Below are 20296 nucleotides of genomic sequence, written 5' to 3' on the forward strand. Positions count from 1 at the left end.
CAGATCGGCACATTTGAGGCTATTTAAAACAAGCGGCAAAGTACTGTAATCAACCATAGAGCACCCACACAGCCCATTTTCAATGAATCATTTCATAATCCACTTCAGGTTATGGTGCAGAGCCTCAGCTCATGTATTCAGCTCTCTCTCTTACAGCTCTCTCTGTAGTTTACAGCGCATCCACATTTAGTGTTCGCCTTCTCCATGCAGATTGTATTACGATCCATCTCTAACTTTCTACAGGAACATGCGAGAATTAGTGTCGTCACAGGATTCTTGCTGTTGCCTAGCAACTCCAGTGTAATGTAGCCTACCTATTGCTCAGTGTGTTTCTGCATTTATTCAGTGGGAGAAAATGTGCTTCACTCTGACGGTCAAAGACTAAATATCTGTGCAAGTGGAAACCTACCTATTCGTTTGTTGGGTATGGATTTGGTTTTAATATTCATATTTCTTCCCACAGAAACCCATGCATTTGTGTGTGTGAGTGTGTGTTTGAGAGAAAGAGTTTTTCTTTAAGTAAAAGATCGGAGTACTTCCTCCACCACTGATTCCTGGTACTAAGATGTGGTTCAATTATGTCACACAGTCCATCTGGAAAGAAGCAGAGGTAGTGATGTGAACCGTTTGTGTGCATGAATGTAACTGTGTATCTCCTGATGTTTGTCGCTGTTGTTATTGTTATGTAATATGTGCTGTTGCTGTTTGAAATACATTGAAGCTGCTGACTTATTTGTCAGCCACTTTGTGACGCATTCAGTCACAATGCTGTACGTTATGCCCCAATATTAAGACATGTTTATTTGCTTTCTTCATGAAAGTGAGACAAGTAGATTGATAACAGTCTCATGTCCTTGTGGTAAGTACGGATAGATAGTAAGGATGTTTTTAGCTTAGCTTAGGATAAAGACTGGAAGCAGGGGGAAACCTTCCAGCCTGGCTCCATTATAAAATACACCTAGCAACAGCTCAAAAGCTCACTAATAAACACATTGTATCTGGTGTGCTTATTAATCCATACACAAATGTAAAAATGACATGTGGAGCTTCTTTCTTTAAATGTTGGTTGGCCATATTTGACTACTGACCTGTATTTCAGAAGATGCTGTAATTCATATTAAGTGTTTGTTTACCTGACAGTGAGGGGCCATGGATCAAACATAGGGATAGAAGAGGACAGGAGACATCAGGGAGGGACAGATGAGGAAGAAAAGAGGAGGCAAAGTGTACATGCTAGGGAGCAGGAGAGGAGAGGGCACAGGACAGAGGGCAAGATGAGTCAAGCTTCCAAAAAACTTCCATACACAGAAAGTCTGTATGGGACTCAAATTGACCCTTCGCTAAGCTCCGCCCCACTGCTGCTACTCCATCAAGCTGTCAGAGCTAATATGAAGCCCACACCGTCACCAACTGCACTCTCTGAATAAATATCTAATTCCTCTATATTTGAAATTGAAGGTTTCAGAAACAATACCTCCTTCCAAACTCTCCAGGACACAAGAATCCCGTCTGATCTCTCGCAGAAAGAAAGCAAATAAGTATTTTTCCCTGAGGGAACAGGGTTGGTATTGTTGGTATTGCATCATTGTTCTAATATGGATGATTCTAGTGTGTGGAGACAATACCGGGATTCTCTGCTGTGGTCTGTATTTCCAGCCATGATTAGGCCTTCTTCAAACACCAGCAAAAGAAAACAGCAAAATGCAATATGAGACCGTGTATTTATGTTATTTACCACATCTATGTACACTTGTTTCATTTCAGCTCAGTGTGATAGTCTCGTTTTGCTGTCATCTATGGTGCATGGTGTTTCTCAAAGACAGCCAATGGAGACCACAAACACACTTCAAGGGCAACAAAAGCACCGCGAGCACAAAGCCAATACGAGTAATTTATGAATGTATTCTGCACAGACAACAACAAAAACCAATCAACGGTATACAGTTCATTCAACAAAGGCTGCACTGAAGCAACAAACACTGGAGCACACTTTAAAAGGGAGACAGACAGCGACAAGTCCAAAAATATTACAGAGAAGGTTTGTGATTTTATACTTCATTTTGTAAAAAGTGGAAGTAAAAAACATTACGGAACAGCTTGGATACAAACATCAATTTTGTATCCAAGCTGTAATGCAGAGCTATTCAATTGTCAAGCATGTACATTGACTGGATTTTAATAACTTTAATGTAGTGTGCACTAATCAGCTGTACTTTTTAGGAAAATAGATGCATCGGATTGTGACTCTGTATCAGCAGATAGTCCATATTTAATGACTAATATTGGGAGCAAGAAACCTTGATCGTAATAGTAGTCAGTTTCTTATTTCTGGTAAAAAGACACCGGATAAACGTACAGACGTAACCCAAGTAATGGTATATTGATTACTGTAGGAGCTGTCCAATGTATCATCATGAATGTCAGACCGGTTCCGCTTACCGTAGTTATTTTATCCTGTACCATGTCCACTTAACTCAAGGTGGACTTACTGATGTATAAAAAGTGCTCTGGGATTTGTTTTCATTTTTCACAGAGTAACTTAGATCTTTTCACTTGAAACATTTTTACTTGTCGGACAGTTACCGCCATATTTATGCTGTGAAATGCAAAGTTTCACAAAAGGCGACGACTACTCTTGCGATTTAAAACTTACAGCTTCCAAGTTTGAAGTTGGGTCACAGACGGCAGGTACAGATCCATCCTGAGTTTAAGTTGTGAAGCGAATCTTGCTTTGTACTCGCACTTGTAGTGTAAATAGTTTTCCTGTTTGTGAGGAAAAAAAAAACCTAAAACACCTCAAAAATAAAGTTAATCCACTGGGTCTTCACATCCTCAGATGATGGGAGTAAGTTACATAAATACTTTCGGTTGGTTCTTGCGGCCAACAACAGAACAAGTGGCATGCTTTGCTCGTGGCCAGTGTGAGCAGGTTATGTCATGATTGCGAGGAAATCACAATGACGGACCGCGGTGGATTCAGCAGCGACTCCATGGATCGGGCATACAAACCCCATCTGATGTCAGAAGAGGAGACAAATCTGATCTGCTTGTTTTTACACGTTTTCTGATCGATGGAGCCGGAGAAAAGAGAGGCTGGTCTTTTCTGTCACACCTAGGACACATATTTATGTTTAACAGCCATGAAAAAGTGCATTTCACACAATATGTGACCTTTAGTTGTAAAGTCTCAACTATGGGATGGCTTGCCAATAAATGTGGTGTAGACATTCATGTTTCCCGTAGGACGATTTGCAATACCTTTGGGAATCATTTAGCTTTTTATATGGCCATCTTCAAATAGTTGCAAAACGAATGACCTTCCCCTCAGCCACGGCTGTACTTTGTGTTTAATGCTAATAGCAAATATTAGCAAGCACAGACACTGACCTGAAGTAAGTAAAGTAAGCATGCTATTCTCTTGGGTGTGGTTAGCATCCTGAAGTTAGCATTTAGCTCAAAACAAGACTGAGCAGCCTCAGAGTCACTATGGCTGTAGACCAGAGGTATTCAATTAAAATTCAACGAGGTCCAGTTAGAGAGAATGTCCTCATGCAAAGGTCCGGAGCATCACAGTAATATCGATGATATATGATTTAGTCCCATATTGAAGCAGCCTAGCTTGTATTAACGTCTGTATGTAGTCCACAACTGACTGTCAAATCAAATAAAGAAAGTTCAATTGAATAATATCAACAATATTTATTATCAGTTTTCAAATTTAACTGGATGAATTATAAATAATACATAATCAAATAAAAAAGAAATGTTTCAAGTAAAGTAAGGGCTGGATTTAAAAAATAAAATACATAACAGAAAGCTTTTGACTCCTAAAATGAAGTACTTAAAAAATGAATTCAACTGAATTGTCTTTGGCCTGCAGCTTTATGTTCAGTTCATTCAGGTGTGAAGTGATGTTAACCAAAAAAAACACGATATTATATAAAAAAACATATTATATTCTTCTCATCTTCTAATAAGAGGACTTTGTCCGTGGTTATTGAAGCCTCTTGTTTCAGCTCCATTACCTCTCTGGTAACATCATTGTTGGGCAGTGAATTCATGCGTTCGGATTCTGATCATATTCGGCTCTTAGATTCATTTTCTGTGACTTCGTTTCGGATGCGAGTGGGTACGTTTGCTCAAAATATTTGTGCTTTGTCTCTTTAGCGTCGCTTCACATTGCTGCTTTGAATAATCACCAGTCTCTGAACATGTGAGACACACTGGCTTTAAACTGCCCGTGGGAAGAATGGACATTTAAGAGTCGGTCCATTCTTGGTTAAAGGGTCTGGTCCCTCTGACCACATCCTTATTGGAATACACATATTTGATTGGCTGAGTAGCACCACGTGATGTGATTTACAACACATGTAATTGGTCGGTGTGTTTCCTGCACCGCTGAACGAGTACCGTAAAGGCTAGAAAAGCTGCGCTTGTTAAAATAGAAGTGATCCGTCAAAATGTAATAATTCTCAATTATCCATCGGTTTTAGGTCCAGGTCCGGATACAACGGCGTCTGGGTCCGGACCCGGACCGCGGTCCGCCTATGACTGACCCCTGCTGTAGACTCTCATGACTGATTTATACTCAAACGGCTGTGCACCCATGGGTTCTCTGTGAGCAACTCTTACGCATACATAGTAGGTCGCAGTAGCATTTTATTTCTATTTGATTTGAACCAGTGGTTTTCAAATCCTTTGTCAGGTGTTTTTTTTATTCATTTGATTGGCATGAATCAATAGTTCTATATAAGTTTGGCCCAACACAACTCAATGGCTGGCAACCTTATATGCGCTGCAGCTGTATCCAATAAAAAGATACGGTCCACATCTGTTACATCTTCAATGGAGACAAAGTCTTATTAACATATGTTGGACTCATGGGGTTCATGGCACATAAGGCTTTGGAGACACAGTACTTTATAATGTGATCAATTAATTATAAGTTTGGGTATTTTCATGAGAAAATAAATGACATTTGACAACCCCTTTAATGTGAAATGACTGAAAATTAAAGTAATTGTGCATCTACTTATAGACTATGAATATATTTGAATGCAATGGCATAGGGCTGAAAATCCAACACATTGTTTCAGGGGTTGTATGCAGTCCAACAAAGAATGGAGCTCAGGAAATACGTCTGAAGTGTCGAATTTGAATCATTGTGGATTCACCTGGTTTTAGCAGTGTGCCAGTCTGCTGTGCAAGCAACACCTTGAAGACAAACAAAGCCCGCACATATGCACGCACCACACGCTCCACTGGTAGTAAGATGAACGCGCATACAAGCACATACACAAATACAAAAGATGAAAATGGTGACATAATTAGAACACTGCAGCAGCCGCGGTACAGCCAGGAGGCCTCTCAGTACTAAGAGCGGCACAAGGAGGACAGCAATGAGATGGGCCCATTTTAGCAGGAGGAAGACACGGGGGACGATTAACGGGTGAAGGAGAAAAGTGAACGGTGAGAATAAATTTAGAGAGACGGGTGAACGGGAGAGGTGATGATGAGAACGGTGGGGCGATGGCAGAGAAGAGAATCCTACCGATCTGGACGCTCGGAGATCCGCACAACGCCTCGCGCCATAAGAGTGTCACCACAAGCAGCAGCTTCATGGTCGTGTTCAGGCTCCTCGCGCGACGCCACATCAGCCTACGGCAGCAGGTTCCTACCAGAACATTACCTTCATCACACACGATGCGAGCTCATGGCGTCATTCCAGGTTCGCTCAGAAGCGTCTTGAGCTCTGCAGATGCCCTGTCCTCTCTCCTGAGATGCGCGTGCCGCTACTGCTGCTGCTGGACTGGGTGCGCGCGCCGAGGATTGCCCAGGAATACCGATGAGACACGAGAAGGAACCGAGAGCAGCCGACTGCGAGACGCAAAACAGCGTTTATGAGACCAAAATGAGGATTGCAGGAATAGCAGTACAGTACGTTAACATTAGCGGAAGCATGATAGATTCATACTGCATGACTATCACGTATAGCCTTCCATTTGTATCATCTTTCATGTAACTATTGATTTTACCTGATATCACACAGCAGTGAGTAGGCAGCCACTTAGGTCTCTTTTGGCCTCTTGGATGTTATACAGTGACATAATACATATAATAATAAATAATAACAATAAAAAAATAGTATGACGTATGTACACACAAATCCCCTTTCTAGTCCGATGACAACAGAAAAAACTGTAATACCTATATATATATAACAACTATATATATAGATGTAATAACTCATAAATATAAAAAAAATAACCCAATTACTTTCACGTTGTTTCTTCCTCTCCAAGGAAAAATAAAACCAGATACACCTAAGACCTTTAAATACAGGAGGCTATAGTGTAAAGCTGAATGGATTCATTTGCATTATTAATTTAGTCATCATTGTTTTCTATCATTAAATTCCTCTTGATGTAAACTATTGTCTGGCTGTAGCATAATATATCACATATGGGCCTTCATGTTCCCTTTCCCTGTGTTATTTCCAACTCTCAACTTATGAATTAGTACATGATCTTCTGTCCGTGTAGTGTATGTGGACCTTGTGACCACTTGATTCTTTATCACCTGTGATGCTTCTCATTGAGACTGATAAACATCTTACTTACTTTTCCACTTCCAGAAATGTTGAAACAAAGACAAAGAAGTTTTAAGTTAAGTAGCAAGCTATGTCTTCAACTTAGATTTTTGTGTTTGCCCAGAACCTGACGAAATTACACTGTACTGTGCAGATGGTGTCCTAACGTCTGTGCTTGGTGTGAAGTGAGTCATTTATTTTTAATGATGACTATATTGCACTGCTAAATTATGGTTCATGTTAATCCTTTATTTTATACATCCATCATAAATAAAAAGGACTTGCTCTTCAGATGCAAAAGAAAATATTGATTTATTTCATATATAAGTGAGTGTAAAAAACGTAAAATACTGTCATCGAAGTATCTTAAAAACAACTTCAGCTATTCTGAACATTTAAAGTGGATTTCCACAGATTTCACACATTTAAAGAGATACATCTAAGTCAGTTTAGTCATCATGACGAGTATTCTGTGGCTCTGGAGGGGATTTATCAAGTCTAAGAAAATAACCTCAATTGATCTTTTGATCATTCTCTTAACAATGCATATTTGGTCATAAATATATAGGAAACAAGCCCTAGAGGCAAGCACTGATGAAAGATATCACAGCAGATTTAGACCTAAACAACCAGAATGCAGGGAGGCATAGCCCTACCACACGTGCCATGCAGCTGTCAAGAAGCATTTATGAGGAAGAATGGGACTTGTTTTGGCTACATGTCAGCACAACCTCATGTCAGTACAACCTCAGTACAACCTTCAATCTTACCTACTTCATTTTATAATCAGTATTATTTTACGATCTGTTATATACGCCTATGTACTCGGATGAATGAGGAGGCAAAATGATTTTTCAGCCAAGTGAGGTTTTGCTCAAAGCAAACTATTCAACACAGCATCAGCTGTTAGAGCAAAATGTCAATTTAGTTAATTAACATTGCAAAAGTCACAAGGCCTTGTCATGTCACATAATGTGTCTGGGACATGTGGTGTAAGATGGGATGTGCCTGCAAACCTGTCACAAAATTTGAAGTTGGACTTTACTCAGTTAACATACATTTCATCCAACAAAATATCAAGGATTACACTTAAATTCACTGACCTTTTGCCTCACACTTTCATCATGAGGTCTTCCATTTAGTCTTTCCATTCAAATGTAGTAACAAGGTTTGATCAACAGATGTCACCTAGTGACTGACTGAAATAATTAACAATGCCGAACCATTTTCAGCACAGTTGTTTCAAAGTCCAAATCCAAATATCCAGACCATCCCCACATTGGCAGATTTGTTGACTTTAAGGGATAGTCTGGGTCTTACGAAGTGGGGTTTATTGAGGTAGGCTGCCTACAGATGACGGTTGGCACGTCCCTGGATTGGAGAAGCAGAAAGGTGGCAAAGTAAAGTACTGCTGTGGATGGGGACGTCAGTAAAACTTATTTTAGCCACCACGACACACAACCACCCGTTATATAAACTGTACGTAACAGCAGTGGACTAAACCAGCACTTGAGGAAACCACTTCATACTGTAAATACAGTACATACATTTAAAAAGATAATTTTGCCAAACAGATATTACAATGTACACAATTTCATTCTCAAATTGTAAAGGCAAATAAAGAGTCAAACATCTATTCAACTCCCAGCTTCATGAAAACATATTTTATTCAAATCGGACATATGCTCCTCCCCACCCTCTCCCCAAACATGGTGGAACCAAGAAGTAGGCCCAGTCCCAATGCCCCCCCCTAAAGCCTCAAACCCTGAATCCTCAAGGACTCACTGACGTCACCTGGTAAGTGGTTGAGTGTGAGAGGCTGTGAGGGCTTGTATGTGTTTATACGGCCCAATATCAATCTCCACCTTCACGGACTCATGCAAAGTCCGTGAGGGTTTAGTCAAATCATTGAGTGTTTGAGGGCTCTCTGGCAGACATTTTGAGCCCTTTACCCTTGCTGTAAGTCAGCATTAGATGCAGACTTTAGGGAACCCACAAATCATTGCAATGTGATGTTTAACACAGGACGGCTCACGTGTGTTCAGCCTGTCATAATACATTTACTCAGAAACATTAAGGGTTAAAGATGGAAAAATAACAAAACATGAAATCAGAGGATATTTATTTATTTATTCATCAAATATTTGATTTTGTCATTGAGTGAAAATCTTGAATGTGTGACTTTCATTGTAACAGAGAATTTTTAGAGCAGTATTTACTTTTACTCAATAAAAGATATTTGTACTTCTACCACCTCTGCTGCAAGTAAGAACACCATTGTTCTGTTTCACCGTCACCTTTATGAGGATAGATCTTTGACTCTGACCTTTCCTTTTCCATTCATTAAAATAGCCTTTTTTTAAATTAAATTCATACTACCTACTTGCGCTATCATCAGTATAAGTTACTGGTACACACTCCTGGCTGAAACTAATTTCTCAATCTTTCAGGCTTGGGATTTAATTGAAGAAACATTTAGATTTTACAGGAGCCACAATTAACAGCTGCTCAAAAACACAATGCCCCTGGGAAAGACATACTTAAAAAATACTCAGAATACAGGGTGCTGTATTTGCCTTGTGGTTCATACATTTCCATGTATAAGTTGCCTTTTAGACCATATATAGGCTGACGGGACCCTACGGAGACGTCGGCCGACCCTTTTGGATCATCGTCTCTGTACATGATTGCACATCTATAATCTATTCTGTGATATTTTGCACATTGCATAAAACTGTACAGCTCTTTGTTTTTACAATAGATATTTTAATTATGTTTCTAGACTGTTGCCGTACTTACTTTTATCTGTATTTTCTATTACTAAGTTTATTGTTTTGCACCAAACACCAAGGCAAATTCCTTGGATGCGAAAACCCGGTTGGCAATAAACCCGACTCTGATTCAATGTAAATGTGATTGAGCGATGAAAATGGGATTCAAGCTCCGTTGTTTACCTTGTGACAGTGTTGTGGTGTAAATACATCGGTTAACAGTACATTTCGGTGCCCATTCTCTCTGACTGAGCAGAACATTGTGGGCACTCTCAATTACAGGGAGAATGATGATGCTTCCAAACACAATATATCTCTGTTGAAATGTTCTCATAAGGTTTTGTGAGTCAGTCAGTGTCCAGCAGAAAGATAGCAACCTCTTTTTTGAGAAAAGTCTGCACACTGACTCCAAACCACAATGTTATATATTTAAACAGGCAACATTCCCAGCCCAGTCAGATCTTCAGTGGGCCAAGAAACTCCAGTGGTGGAAAGAAACTAAGAACATTTACTCAAGTACTGTACTTAACTAAACATGTAAGGTATTTGTACTTAAGTCTTTTCTTTTTACTCCTACATTCAGAGGGACGCATTATACTTTTTACACTTTTCACTACAACTATTTGACAGTTTTAGTAGTTACTTTACAAATGAAGGGTTTTTTTTGCACACAAAAGTAAGTTTTGTTGTGAATTAAATTACCCAACAGTATAGACAAGTACAGCTGAAATGCTTATTCAATTAATTCGTCGATTGACAGAAAAATAATTGTACTATTACTATTACTGTTACTATTTTCACAATCCTAGTAATCATTTTAAGAATTTTAATTTGTTTTTATAGCTTTGTTGTTTGGACAAAACAAGCATGATGATGGTGTCATTTTGGTCTATGAGCACTTGATACAATCAATTGATTAATAAAGTAAAATTTGTAAAACATTCACCTTTGCAAATACTGTCGAGATGTGCAGCTGCTGCATATGTTGCACAACATCTCGCCTCAACTGCTGTAAGAAATTTGAGCGTAGAACTGTGTGTTTAGAAGTTATAATAAAAGTGTTTAATGATTCATATTTAAGAATTCATAATTAGTCATAATCATAAGTGTTTTGGAAATGCATAATTAAGATAAGCATAAAGTGTTTTAGGATTAGTAGCTAGAAGTAGAATTTGAGACATGTAGCTTTTGCCTAAAGTTGCAAAGTATTATCTATTATATGGAATGTTTATCATAGAGGGATTAAACAACAACTGACAGTCATTGAATGTGTTAAAGAACTCAGAGACAGACAGACAGGCGAATACACTCCTGGAAGTTAGTCAATAGGAATTGGGATAGACGGAAGGGGAGGAGTTTCGGACGGAATAGGAAGTATTTTTCTCTCTCTCGCTTAGCGTGGGTTCCAGGGACGGATGTGTCTCATGGGACCAGGGAAGACTTTTTTCCAAAGTGGGTTAATATTGTAATATCTCATAGAAGTAGTGTACTTCACTGTAATCATACTTGCATCAGTGGGATTAAATTCCTTTTAATTGTAAACCGGTTTTGGTAGAGTTATTATCGCAGCGTGTCCACTGTACACAGCAGCTGGCCATGTGCTCCGGCCTTCCTCTCTGTGGAGCAGACTCAAGTTTCCACACTGCCTCATTGGACCAAACGAGGGACATATAAAGCGTATAGTGATGCCTGCGAAAAAAACCTTGAGCATGTCCAGTTTAAAGGACACCACACATCAGTCTGTGGCTATGAAAACTATGAAAACAAACAAAGAAAATACTTACTCCACTGTAGCGCTTTGATTTAAGCATTGATAAAGCTACTTTATTAAAATGCAGTGCACTCAGCATTAGTTTCACGTATTTACAAAAGTTCAAGGAATGAATGGCAAGTGATATAATGCTCAATCTTATCTATAAAAAAGAAGGTAGAAAACATCTCTTTTTCATTAATGAGATGGTACCACATTGACACAGTCTTCTACCATCTCAAACAGGGCGTGATGTGGGCCAGTACGCCGGGCAACCTCACTGGCCGTCTCCCCGCTGCTGCTGCAGAGCTCTGGCTTCAGGTGACGTTGAGAGAGGAGGAGCTCCAACGTGTGAGGAGAGTCTGACCTGAAGGCGGTGGTGTCGGAGGCGGCCAAGTGCAGTGGTGTGAGTCCACCGTTGGTCTGGGCGTTCAGTTCGGCCCCATGTTGCAGAAGAAAACTCGCCACAGTGACGCGGCTCCAGCGGCAGGCGCTGTGAAGCGGCGTCCAGCCATCGATGGTGCGAGGGTTAACCTTAGACCCGCCGGCGATTAAAGCAGAAACCACATCAACATGGCCGCTGTATGCTGCACGATGCAGTGGAGTGTATCCGTCCTCATCACAGCAGTGCACCAGCAAGGGATCAGCCGTTAACAGCCTGTGGACTGTTGCAAGCTGAGAAAACAAAATGCAAAAATGCCGAGGGTCAGGAAAGTATAAACGAGAAGTCTCATGAACCTATTACTTTGATTATTCTAACCCCCTTCCCAGCCTTTCATGTTGGTAACTTTCACCTCTCTGTACATAACGTTTTTCCAACTGAATTATCTTCTATTCCGGTCACACTTATCCTGAGTAAATACAAACAAGTATTTGTAGAGTAGAATTTCTTCCTTCATCTGTATGAAGATCACAGTGAAAAAATACTTCTGAAGCAGGACCATCCCAGCAAAGAGGGTTGTCTGAACCTTTGTTCAAAGTAGGGTTGGCTGAAGCTTTTTGCAATTTATTCAGTTTCAGTTACGCCAATAAACATTTATCAAAGAGTGTGAAAAATGGGGTGGACAAACATAACAACACTCCCTGAGGCAAAAGACTATGCAATTCTCCGCAAATATTTCACAGAACTATCAAATTATGAAACCTCTCAGGGTATCTTTGGGTTATTTTGCTGGGACATAGATGAGGAGACTCACTAGACCAGGGGTGTCCAAACTACGGCCCGTGGGCCAAGTACGGTCCATTTTTAATTGGCCCGCAGCAACTTCTAAAAATATAATGTAATATGGCCCACGTTGTTGAATTCCTGCATTTATTCCGGGCACATTATACTTGTCACTTTAGTGAGGCACTGTTTTATGAAGTCACCATCTGAGAAAGGTTTCCCGTGGCGGGCAATGAGTTGAGCTACCTCGTGGCTGCTATTTTGACTTTTTCTTGTGTTTTGATTGCACGGAAAAAAATAGGCTGAAAACTGTTCACGCCTAAATATTAACTGAAATATTCTCTCACTGACCGGTGGCTTTCACTTCCATGGCACTAAAAGGTGAAAGGCCTAATAACAGTCCTATCAGCTTGATCTCCTGAGCTCTTAAATAAATATTATTTCTCAATTCAAAGGTTTGGCAGAAAAACATCCACATTTCTCAAAGTAAGATATTGAAAAAGTATTGTTTTGAAATCAACACTAGAGTCAAATTAATTCAAATGATCCCACCCTTAGTTTATCTGTATTCATTTAAAAAAAACTAGGGGGAGCCCTCTTCAATGTTTAGTCTTTGGTGGTCAGGAGGAAGGCGCATAAACCTTACGACTGACTAAATACACAAGACAACAGTTACCCTGCAAATCCTGTGAGAACACCAGTTGTTACATAATCTTGTACCGACACGACCAGCAGCTTGCATGGTGTATATGCAGAGCAGTTTACAGGGAAAAGGCCCAAGAAACAGAAAACGCAGAGCTTTTGGGTGGACAATGTAGACAGCCTACAGAGGGAAGTGGAGGTGAGTGAACTTTATAAAAATGAGGCACACCTCAGCGAAAGCTGTTTGTGTACTAGTACGTCTCATTTGGGCAAAACACAAGAGACGTCATCAATCCGCATATGTCGAATATGTTTTTCAAAAATCTTTATGAACAAGACTGGCAGTGACATGATCTGAACAGTTGAAAAAAAACATCTTTACAGATCACACACTATACTATTTACACCAACTGACCCAGACCAGATCATACTCAGGTCCAATTAGTTGTCAAGTCCAAATCATATTCAGAATCGGCCCAATAGTTGTACTGCATGTGTCACTTTCAGTTCATAACATACCTACCGGGACAGTAGGGGTCTACTTGCTGTCATATCTCACAGGTGCTTTATTCTATCATTCAAATTGTTCCGAATGACTACATGTGAGAGTGTTCTGTTTATATTTGAATTACTGCCTTTAAAATAATTATTTTGAATACCAATGCATTGAGTTCCTAGGGGAACATATTACATTTCACTGTAACTTTCCTAATATGTCTGTTTTTATCTTCAGATGACATTAATTACACAGCAAATAATATTTTGACATTTTGCTATGATGAGTACATGTACGTTAAATATGTTTGCAGGATGAGGGTTAAACCACAGAAATATTTGTGAATGTTGACAAAACTTTCTAAAATCATACTTATCGGTTTTGTTTTAAATTAGAAGAAAATGACAATTAATTTCATCGACAGCAGTTTACAGGCAATGTTTGTGTTTAGGAAGGAAAGATTCGCACGCACACCGTTATGCCAGCCGACTTACAGAAGTTGGATTGCTGGACCTGTTTTCCGTGTTGTTGGAATAAAACACCAATACATATTTTGTCATTTTATCTCGGAAATATTTGGACAAGTTTCTGCCAAAATCCCACAGCACACCATGTCAGACATTCAGCTGCAGCTTAAGTTGACGTTTGGCAGCAGAAGCAGAACTGAACAGTTTTAGAAAGGCAGCTATAGCACGGATTAAAAACCTGCTGGTCTGTGCTGGCCACAAAAACACACGGACGCTGGAACAATTTAACAGCAATTAATAAGAAAACTAGACTGGCACTCGGAAAGTGCAGACAATGGTGCATTCACATGCTTCTCGTGAATGCACCATTCACGAGGTTTGTTGTTTTGGGCATTCACATGAATTTTCAGTTCATTTTCCTCAGTCAGGAACTCATGTTTCAGATTATTCCGAAACAACATGAATTCAGCACAAATGCCCTACCTTGCAATGTTAATGAAAGTGAAACATACTGTAATGTGTGTACAAACAAGCAAACAAACAAACCAATTTCCTCTCTTGAGGAGGTAACTAACATTACTTACGCGTTGGTTTTCCGCTGCCCACAGAATGAGCACCTTTGGTTTGTCTTTGAGAGTTTCTTCTTTTTCTAGATACCACTCCTCACTGTGGTCCCCCTCCTCCTCCTCCTCCTCCTCTTCCACCTCTTCCTCCTCATCCTTGCTTCCGGTCCACAGGCTGCTGGCCCCTCTGGGGATCAGGTGTCCGTGTGTATTCAGCAGCTCAAGCTGGTTGAAACCTTCTGGAAACTCCATCACTTACTGTTTGTGTCACAGAATTCAAGACAGAAAGACATCTAGTGACCATCAAAGGGATTTCACAATGTTAGTGTCCTTTTATAATCTCGTGTGAAAAAAAGAAATCATTATTTCTATTTAGTTGTATTATTTTGAATGTTTCATATGTCGGCCTATATATCACTCAAGGTGACCAGCAGCTTTCATTTTTAATAGTTACATTAAATCATATATTAATGCAGATGAATAGATAATGTAAATAGTTAGTTGCAGCCCTAGAATCTCGCTCTAACTTTTATTTTCCATTTTGTAATGTACAAACAAATAGTTGTTATTAAGTACATCACAAGACGTGCACGACGTTCACGTTACTAGTCACACATCTTGCCCGTTTATACCAATGTGGTTAGGACACAGACTAGAAATAGCACTCAGTATAATGCAATACAGTTCAACGGCACCAGAAACTGAAGTCTCCAAAATGACTGGAGGCTAAATTGTACGTGAATCAACAACTCTTTAATAAACAGATTCAACTGGGCTGGTGTAACGTCAGTAGAAAGTAGTGTGTAGCATTAGCTTTAGCTATCTCAACGTGAACTGTGTAATGTTTACGGTACCTAACTAATGAACTGGCAAATGTGTGACGTTGTTAAGAGCTGTAGATACCGTGGAGCCAGACGAGAGTACTTTAAGGAATAGACGCTGATATGATAAAACTCTCCCTGACCTACTAGTTGTGTGGGTTCTTCTTCTTCTTCTTCTTCTTCTTCTTTTGCTTCTTCTTCTTCTTCTTGTTTAATGGCGGTTGGCAACAAGAGTTATGGTGCATTACCGCCACCTATTGCTCCAGACAATATCCCTCCACGACGAACCCCCCCCCCCCCCAAACACACACACCCTTCTCCATATTTCATATAATTTACCATATCTTTTTTATTTTTTATCTTCTACGTTTTACCCCAAAAAAAATCTCTCAACAAAAAGTCAATACAAGCATCCATGGAGCCACAACCGCATGAAGGGTTTATTTATACCCGACTTCTGACACCTCCCATTTCCCAAGACCTCATGCAACACTCCTTTTATGGGTAAGAATAACTGTGTCAGAGAAAATTTGTTCTGTAATTTGCCATCAATTGCATTCTTCTAAAATCCAACGTCATTTCTCTCATTTCTGTACGGCATGTACTGCCAATGTTTTAAAAGCCCCACTGCACACTCTCAATGTCTGTGCCTGAATCACAACCAAAGTCCTTATAAGAGACCTGGCTGCTGATCCATAAGCTACTCTGCAGTGATCTAACACAGATGTTATCAAGGCCACATACAATGGGTTCATCAAGGAGCAACATGCTCGCAATTACCTACCAGTCTCCATCTCAACACATTTATTACTCGTCCATGTATATTCCTACCTTTTATAAAACCTGGCTGATATAACTTGCCAGCATTCTTATTTTCTCATATAACAACCTTTCTGTTATCATCCTTGCCATCTTGCATACATTTGATGTCCATGCAAGTTGGCCAGTGGTTAGTGCATCGACGGATCAGTAGCCAGCTTTTATTATTCCACTCCCGTCCTGTCTCATGTACAATATTTCTTAACTGTTTAACCAGATATTTGTAGATTATAATAACGTCTCCCTTTATTGTCCGCATCCAATTCCTTCTGCCAAGCGTTAATTATAACTTTCCGAATTAATGATTTTGCATCTCCCCTACCATGAGCTACTTTTATCATTTTGTTGTCACCTTAATTTGTCTGCCTTTTCATTATAACACCTTTGAGCCAGTACTAATTAAAACTGCACTTCTATAGGCCAACCCATACTTTGTCATCTTAGGAGCATGATGTACATTTCCATCATCAGATCCTCTCAGACTGTTTGCCTCGGTGACAAATCTCTGAGCTGCTGCTGAATCTGAGCAAATTACTTTTTTAATATGCTTGTTCTATCCACGGAAGGTCCAATATGATTGATTTCCCGTCCTATGCTTGAGAAAAACAACCTTTGTGAATGTGTCTTTGTTGATTTAATAATTGTCCTCGCCTCAGCTCTCTTGCTTTCATCATCAATACCATTTTCTTGATTTAAATTATTTTTCACCATTTTAAAAGCTTGAATTTGTTCTTTTATGGCCTTCCTGTACTGATAATTTCACCAAGGTACAACTTTCCTTTTACCACACGTTTTACTTTTTGGAACATATAGATTCTGTATTTAATATCAATTGTAATGTATCTGTGGATTCATCTATTACCTTCCATGTTTATAAACCTTTATACTACTCCACAGTATTCCCTAAAGTGGCAATCTTGATGATTATCATTTAAATAAATGTCTGTTAAGTCACTATATAACAAAATGGTGATTGAGCCTATGGTCGACTGATTAAAGTATTGCAATATTTACATATGAGATATATTTGGAAAAATACAAACTAGGTGTTTGTGGTGACATTTCAGAAAAATTGCTGTATTACAGTTCTTCTCCATTGAATACACAAAAACTCTCCACATCATTTTGAAACATATTATAGAAAAAAAATAGTAGATATGAAAATGATAGTATGGAATATCGGACATGGCACAAGACTCCAGACGGATAGATTTAAAGCACAATCCCTTTGTTTTCACAGAAATTTGGAATCTAAATCAACCAGGACTGAACTCTTAAGGATTGCCACTCTACATTTATTCAGCTCTATAAGCCCAGTCTACTGTGGGAATTACCTTGAAAATACTTTTATATTTAAGGAGGAAGAAAGAAGGAAGAAGAAAGACCTTTACTCCATTGTTTCCACTACATTTTCCATATGCACCATGCACACCTTCCCTTTCCTTTTCATTGTCATGCTACGTTTTACATGACAATACGCTGCCACTTAAACCATCTAAGTGGTGGTGGAATATATTCTCTCACTGAATGACTCAACATGCCCAGCAAGACTTTCTTTGGTAAGAAGTACATCAAAGAAGTACTAAATAAAGTACGATCGAGAGGCTCTCGGTTTTCTCAGTCCCCTTCTCACTGATCAACCTTCATCCTTTGCAACGATTAGCAGTCTTCTGTCCATTAAGTACAAACGTAACTTTCACAAGTGCCAATATGACGTTAATTGGATTGAAGTGACTTCCATCTTTGTTCAACTTGATGATTGCTTTACATTCATCCTTTCGTTCTGTGTTATTGCCAAGCAATAGATTAATTGAAAGCCTCCTGCTGCTTGAAGTCTTTTGACATTGTCATCAGAATCCTTAGGTGAACCACTAGATTGTTAAAACATTAGACTCTTCCTCTTTTCCTGATGGTGGACCTGTTACCAGTCCATTTCACAGAGATTCACTTCTTTTGGATTTCCAGCCGACTGGATGTCTTGCGGCACATTGCTGCTTCTCACAGGTCGGGATTATATCCAGCAGCCTTCAAATAAAATTCTGTAAGTCGAAGAAACAGTTACATCCTGTTAGATCCAATCTGTAGACTACTTGTAGTTTGAAGACCACATTCGTATGTATTGGATTTCATCCTATGTTCTTTGTATGTCTGCTGTTGGGAACGTAGAGGGGCGTGTTTGCGTTATCAGCATTTAAGAAACTGAATTCTTGACATCAATAGAATTATTAATGTAAGTAACAATTATTAATGATTATTAATAACAACGGGGCACCACCCTGTAAACAGGGACTAATAACCAAACGATAAACTAAGTCTCATAATTAGTGGCCACTCGTAATGTCAATAGTCGGGTGCGACTACACATTCGAAGTGACAGTGAAGGGTTAAGTTCGTACACAAGACTACTACATACAGATCTTATTACACAAATATGCACAAGTAATCACAAACGACTGCTCTTTAAAATATAACAGAATTTATTAAATAGAAGTAATAAGTGATCAGATCAATTAATATCACAACCAACAACGCTATCATACAATTTTATGTGCCTAATATCTAAACAAATGAATAAAATGGGTGATGATGTATGTAATACAAGTATGTGTGTGTGTGTGTGTGTGTGTGGGTCTGTGTATGGAAAGGAAGGTGAGTCTTTAAAGCTATCGCTAAAGACTACAAAGATGGCGGCGTCGAGTGACGCAGACAAACAGGGAGGGGCCTTAAAGCGTTATAGCTAAAACCTACCACCAGATGGCGGAGTCGAGTGACTTAGACCAAATGGCGAATGGAGAGGGGGGGGGGTCAGCTATATGTGGTTGCGTGTGTCGGCGCACACGTGTGTTGGAACAATAGGTGAGAGTTTCACCCACAATCCGGAGCTCTATGTGTGTGCAAGTTACGGAAAACAAGAGGAATAAAAGGGCAGAGAGAGGAATCAGAGTTTCTGTGTGCGATGTCGCGTCGTAGTGAAAATGAGGATCGCCGAGCGTATCTCACACAAGTTGCCGTTGTCGCTTCGCGAACTGACGACACTTATGCCCGATAGTCGCGTTTCCACACTTCACTCACAGAATCGACTCGAGGAAATAGAGCAAGAACAAAGATGAAATCAAATAATCCCAAAAGCAACAGTCAAACAGGAAACGCACAGTACGACGGGCCTCGGAGCTCCGTCGACGATTGCGTAATCTCTCAGCAAAACGAAAACAATGACTTTAACACGACAAAAACACGGGAATAATAACATATAAATGAATGGCCTGAATTAAACTTAAGTTAATTTAAGCTAAACTACGCCCAGACACCGTGACTCTTACTATGAGATGCTTCGTGGCAAGGTTGTAGAGTGTTTGTCGATGAATGGTCTTTCCTCCTCCAGGAGGAAAAGAAAGGCATGAGGCTGCGGCTGTTTCGGCGTCGCTGGTGAGCGGCTGCTGTTTTGGCCCGGTTCGCTGCAGAGAGGAGGGCCTGTGGTTTCCAACGTCGGCTGAGACACGTGTCGGTTCGTTTCTCCCGGTAATGGTCGGTGAAGGAAGATTGTTTGGTCTCCCTAGTACCGTAGCGTGTATACGAAGGTGGGGAGTGGCGCGTGGGAGGAAGGATGCTTTCCGCGGGCCAAGGCCTTAAACTCAGAATAGACGTGGTCGATTTCGTCCAGCGAAATGGCACGTGCGTGCTGAGATGAGTGGGGGTTGAGGTCGATCGGGTCCTCTGGTGATTCTTCTTGAGACTAGACGGAAGTCCAGAGCGAAGAGAGCGATTTTGGGCTGCGTTGCCGCTTATAAGCGGGTCTCTGCGCACAGCGGGAGACGGCTTGTCGGCCAATGAAAGGTCCACCTCCGCGGTGGACCGAAGGTGGAGGTGTGGTCATCTCCAGGGGGCAAGGATCAGACCCCAGGTCATTTGTGAGGAGGGGAGGCCCATGTGAGGGACTCAACCAGCCAGGAGGTGGCGCCAGAACCCCAACATCCCCCCTTTGGTCTGAAGAGCGGGATGCTGGTCACGGTCTTTAGAGCAAACCAAGGGCTGGCACTTACATCCATGTGCTGGGGAAAAACTGTCCATATATTCCTGAGAACCTGAAGAGGTTAGACAGTCCAAGTATTCCTGGGATCAAAAGCAGTGGTTAACAGGCAGTGTTCAATGTTCAGAGTTCAGAGTTCAGAGTTCACTGGTGTCTGGTTGCTAACGAAGGTGGCATCTGGGCAGA

General features: G+C 40.3%; 2 protein-coding genes across 3 annotated transcripts in view; both read right to left on the reverse strand.

Moving 5' to 3' along the window:
• Window positions 1-5654, reverse strand: part of LOC306784258 (glutamate receptor 2-like) — a gene marked incomplete at its 5' end in the record, with an annotated part of 44044 nt that extends 38390 nt beyond the window's left edge. Inside the window, one exon of one of the 2 annotated variants that reach the window (XM_079278147.1) lies at window positions 5552-5621. In XM_079278147.1, the coding sequence (XP_079134273.1) occupies window positions 5552-5621 (70 nt within the window). Of the gene's footprint in view, window positions 1-5551 lie in introns of both variants that reach the window. The other variant, XM_079278146.1, reaches the window with a different exon arrangement.
• A 5514-nt stretch (window positions 5655-11168) lies between these two features.
• Window positions 11169-15463, reverse strand: ankrd49 (ankyrin repeat domain 49). The gene is made up of 3 exons (XM_079279421.1): window positions 15408-15463; window positions 14465-14701; window positions 11169-11785 (listed from the first exon to the last, which is right to left on the reverse strand). Exons 2-3 carry the CDS (start codon window positions 14693-14695, stop codon window positions 11309-11311), a joined length of 708 nt encoding a protein of 235 aa, XP_079135547.1. The 5' UTR covers window positions 14696-14701; window positions 15408-15463; the 3' UTR covers window positions 11169-11308.
• Window positions 15464-20296: the final 4833 nt, after the last annotated feature.

This window comes from Melanostigma gelatinosum (assembly GCF_949748355.1).
Source record: "Melanostigma gelatinosum genome assembly, chromosome: 11".
Classification (NCBI taxonomy): Eukaryota; Metazoa; Chordata; class Actinopteri; order Perciformes; family Zoarcidae; genus Melanostigma; species Melanostigma gelatinosum.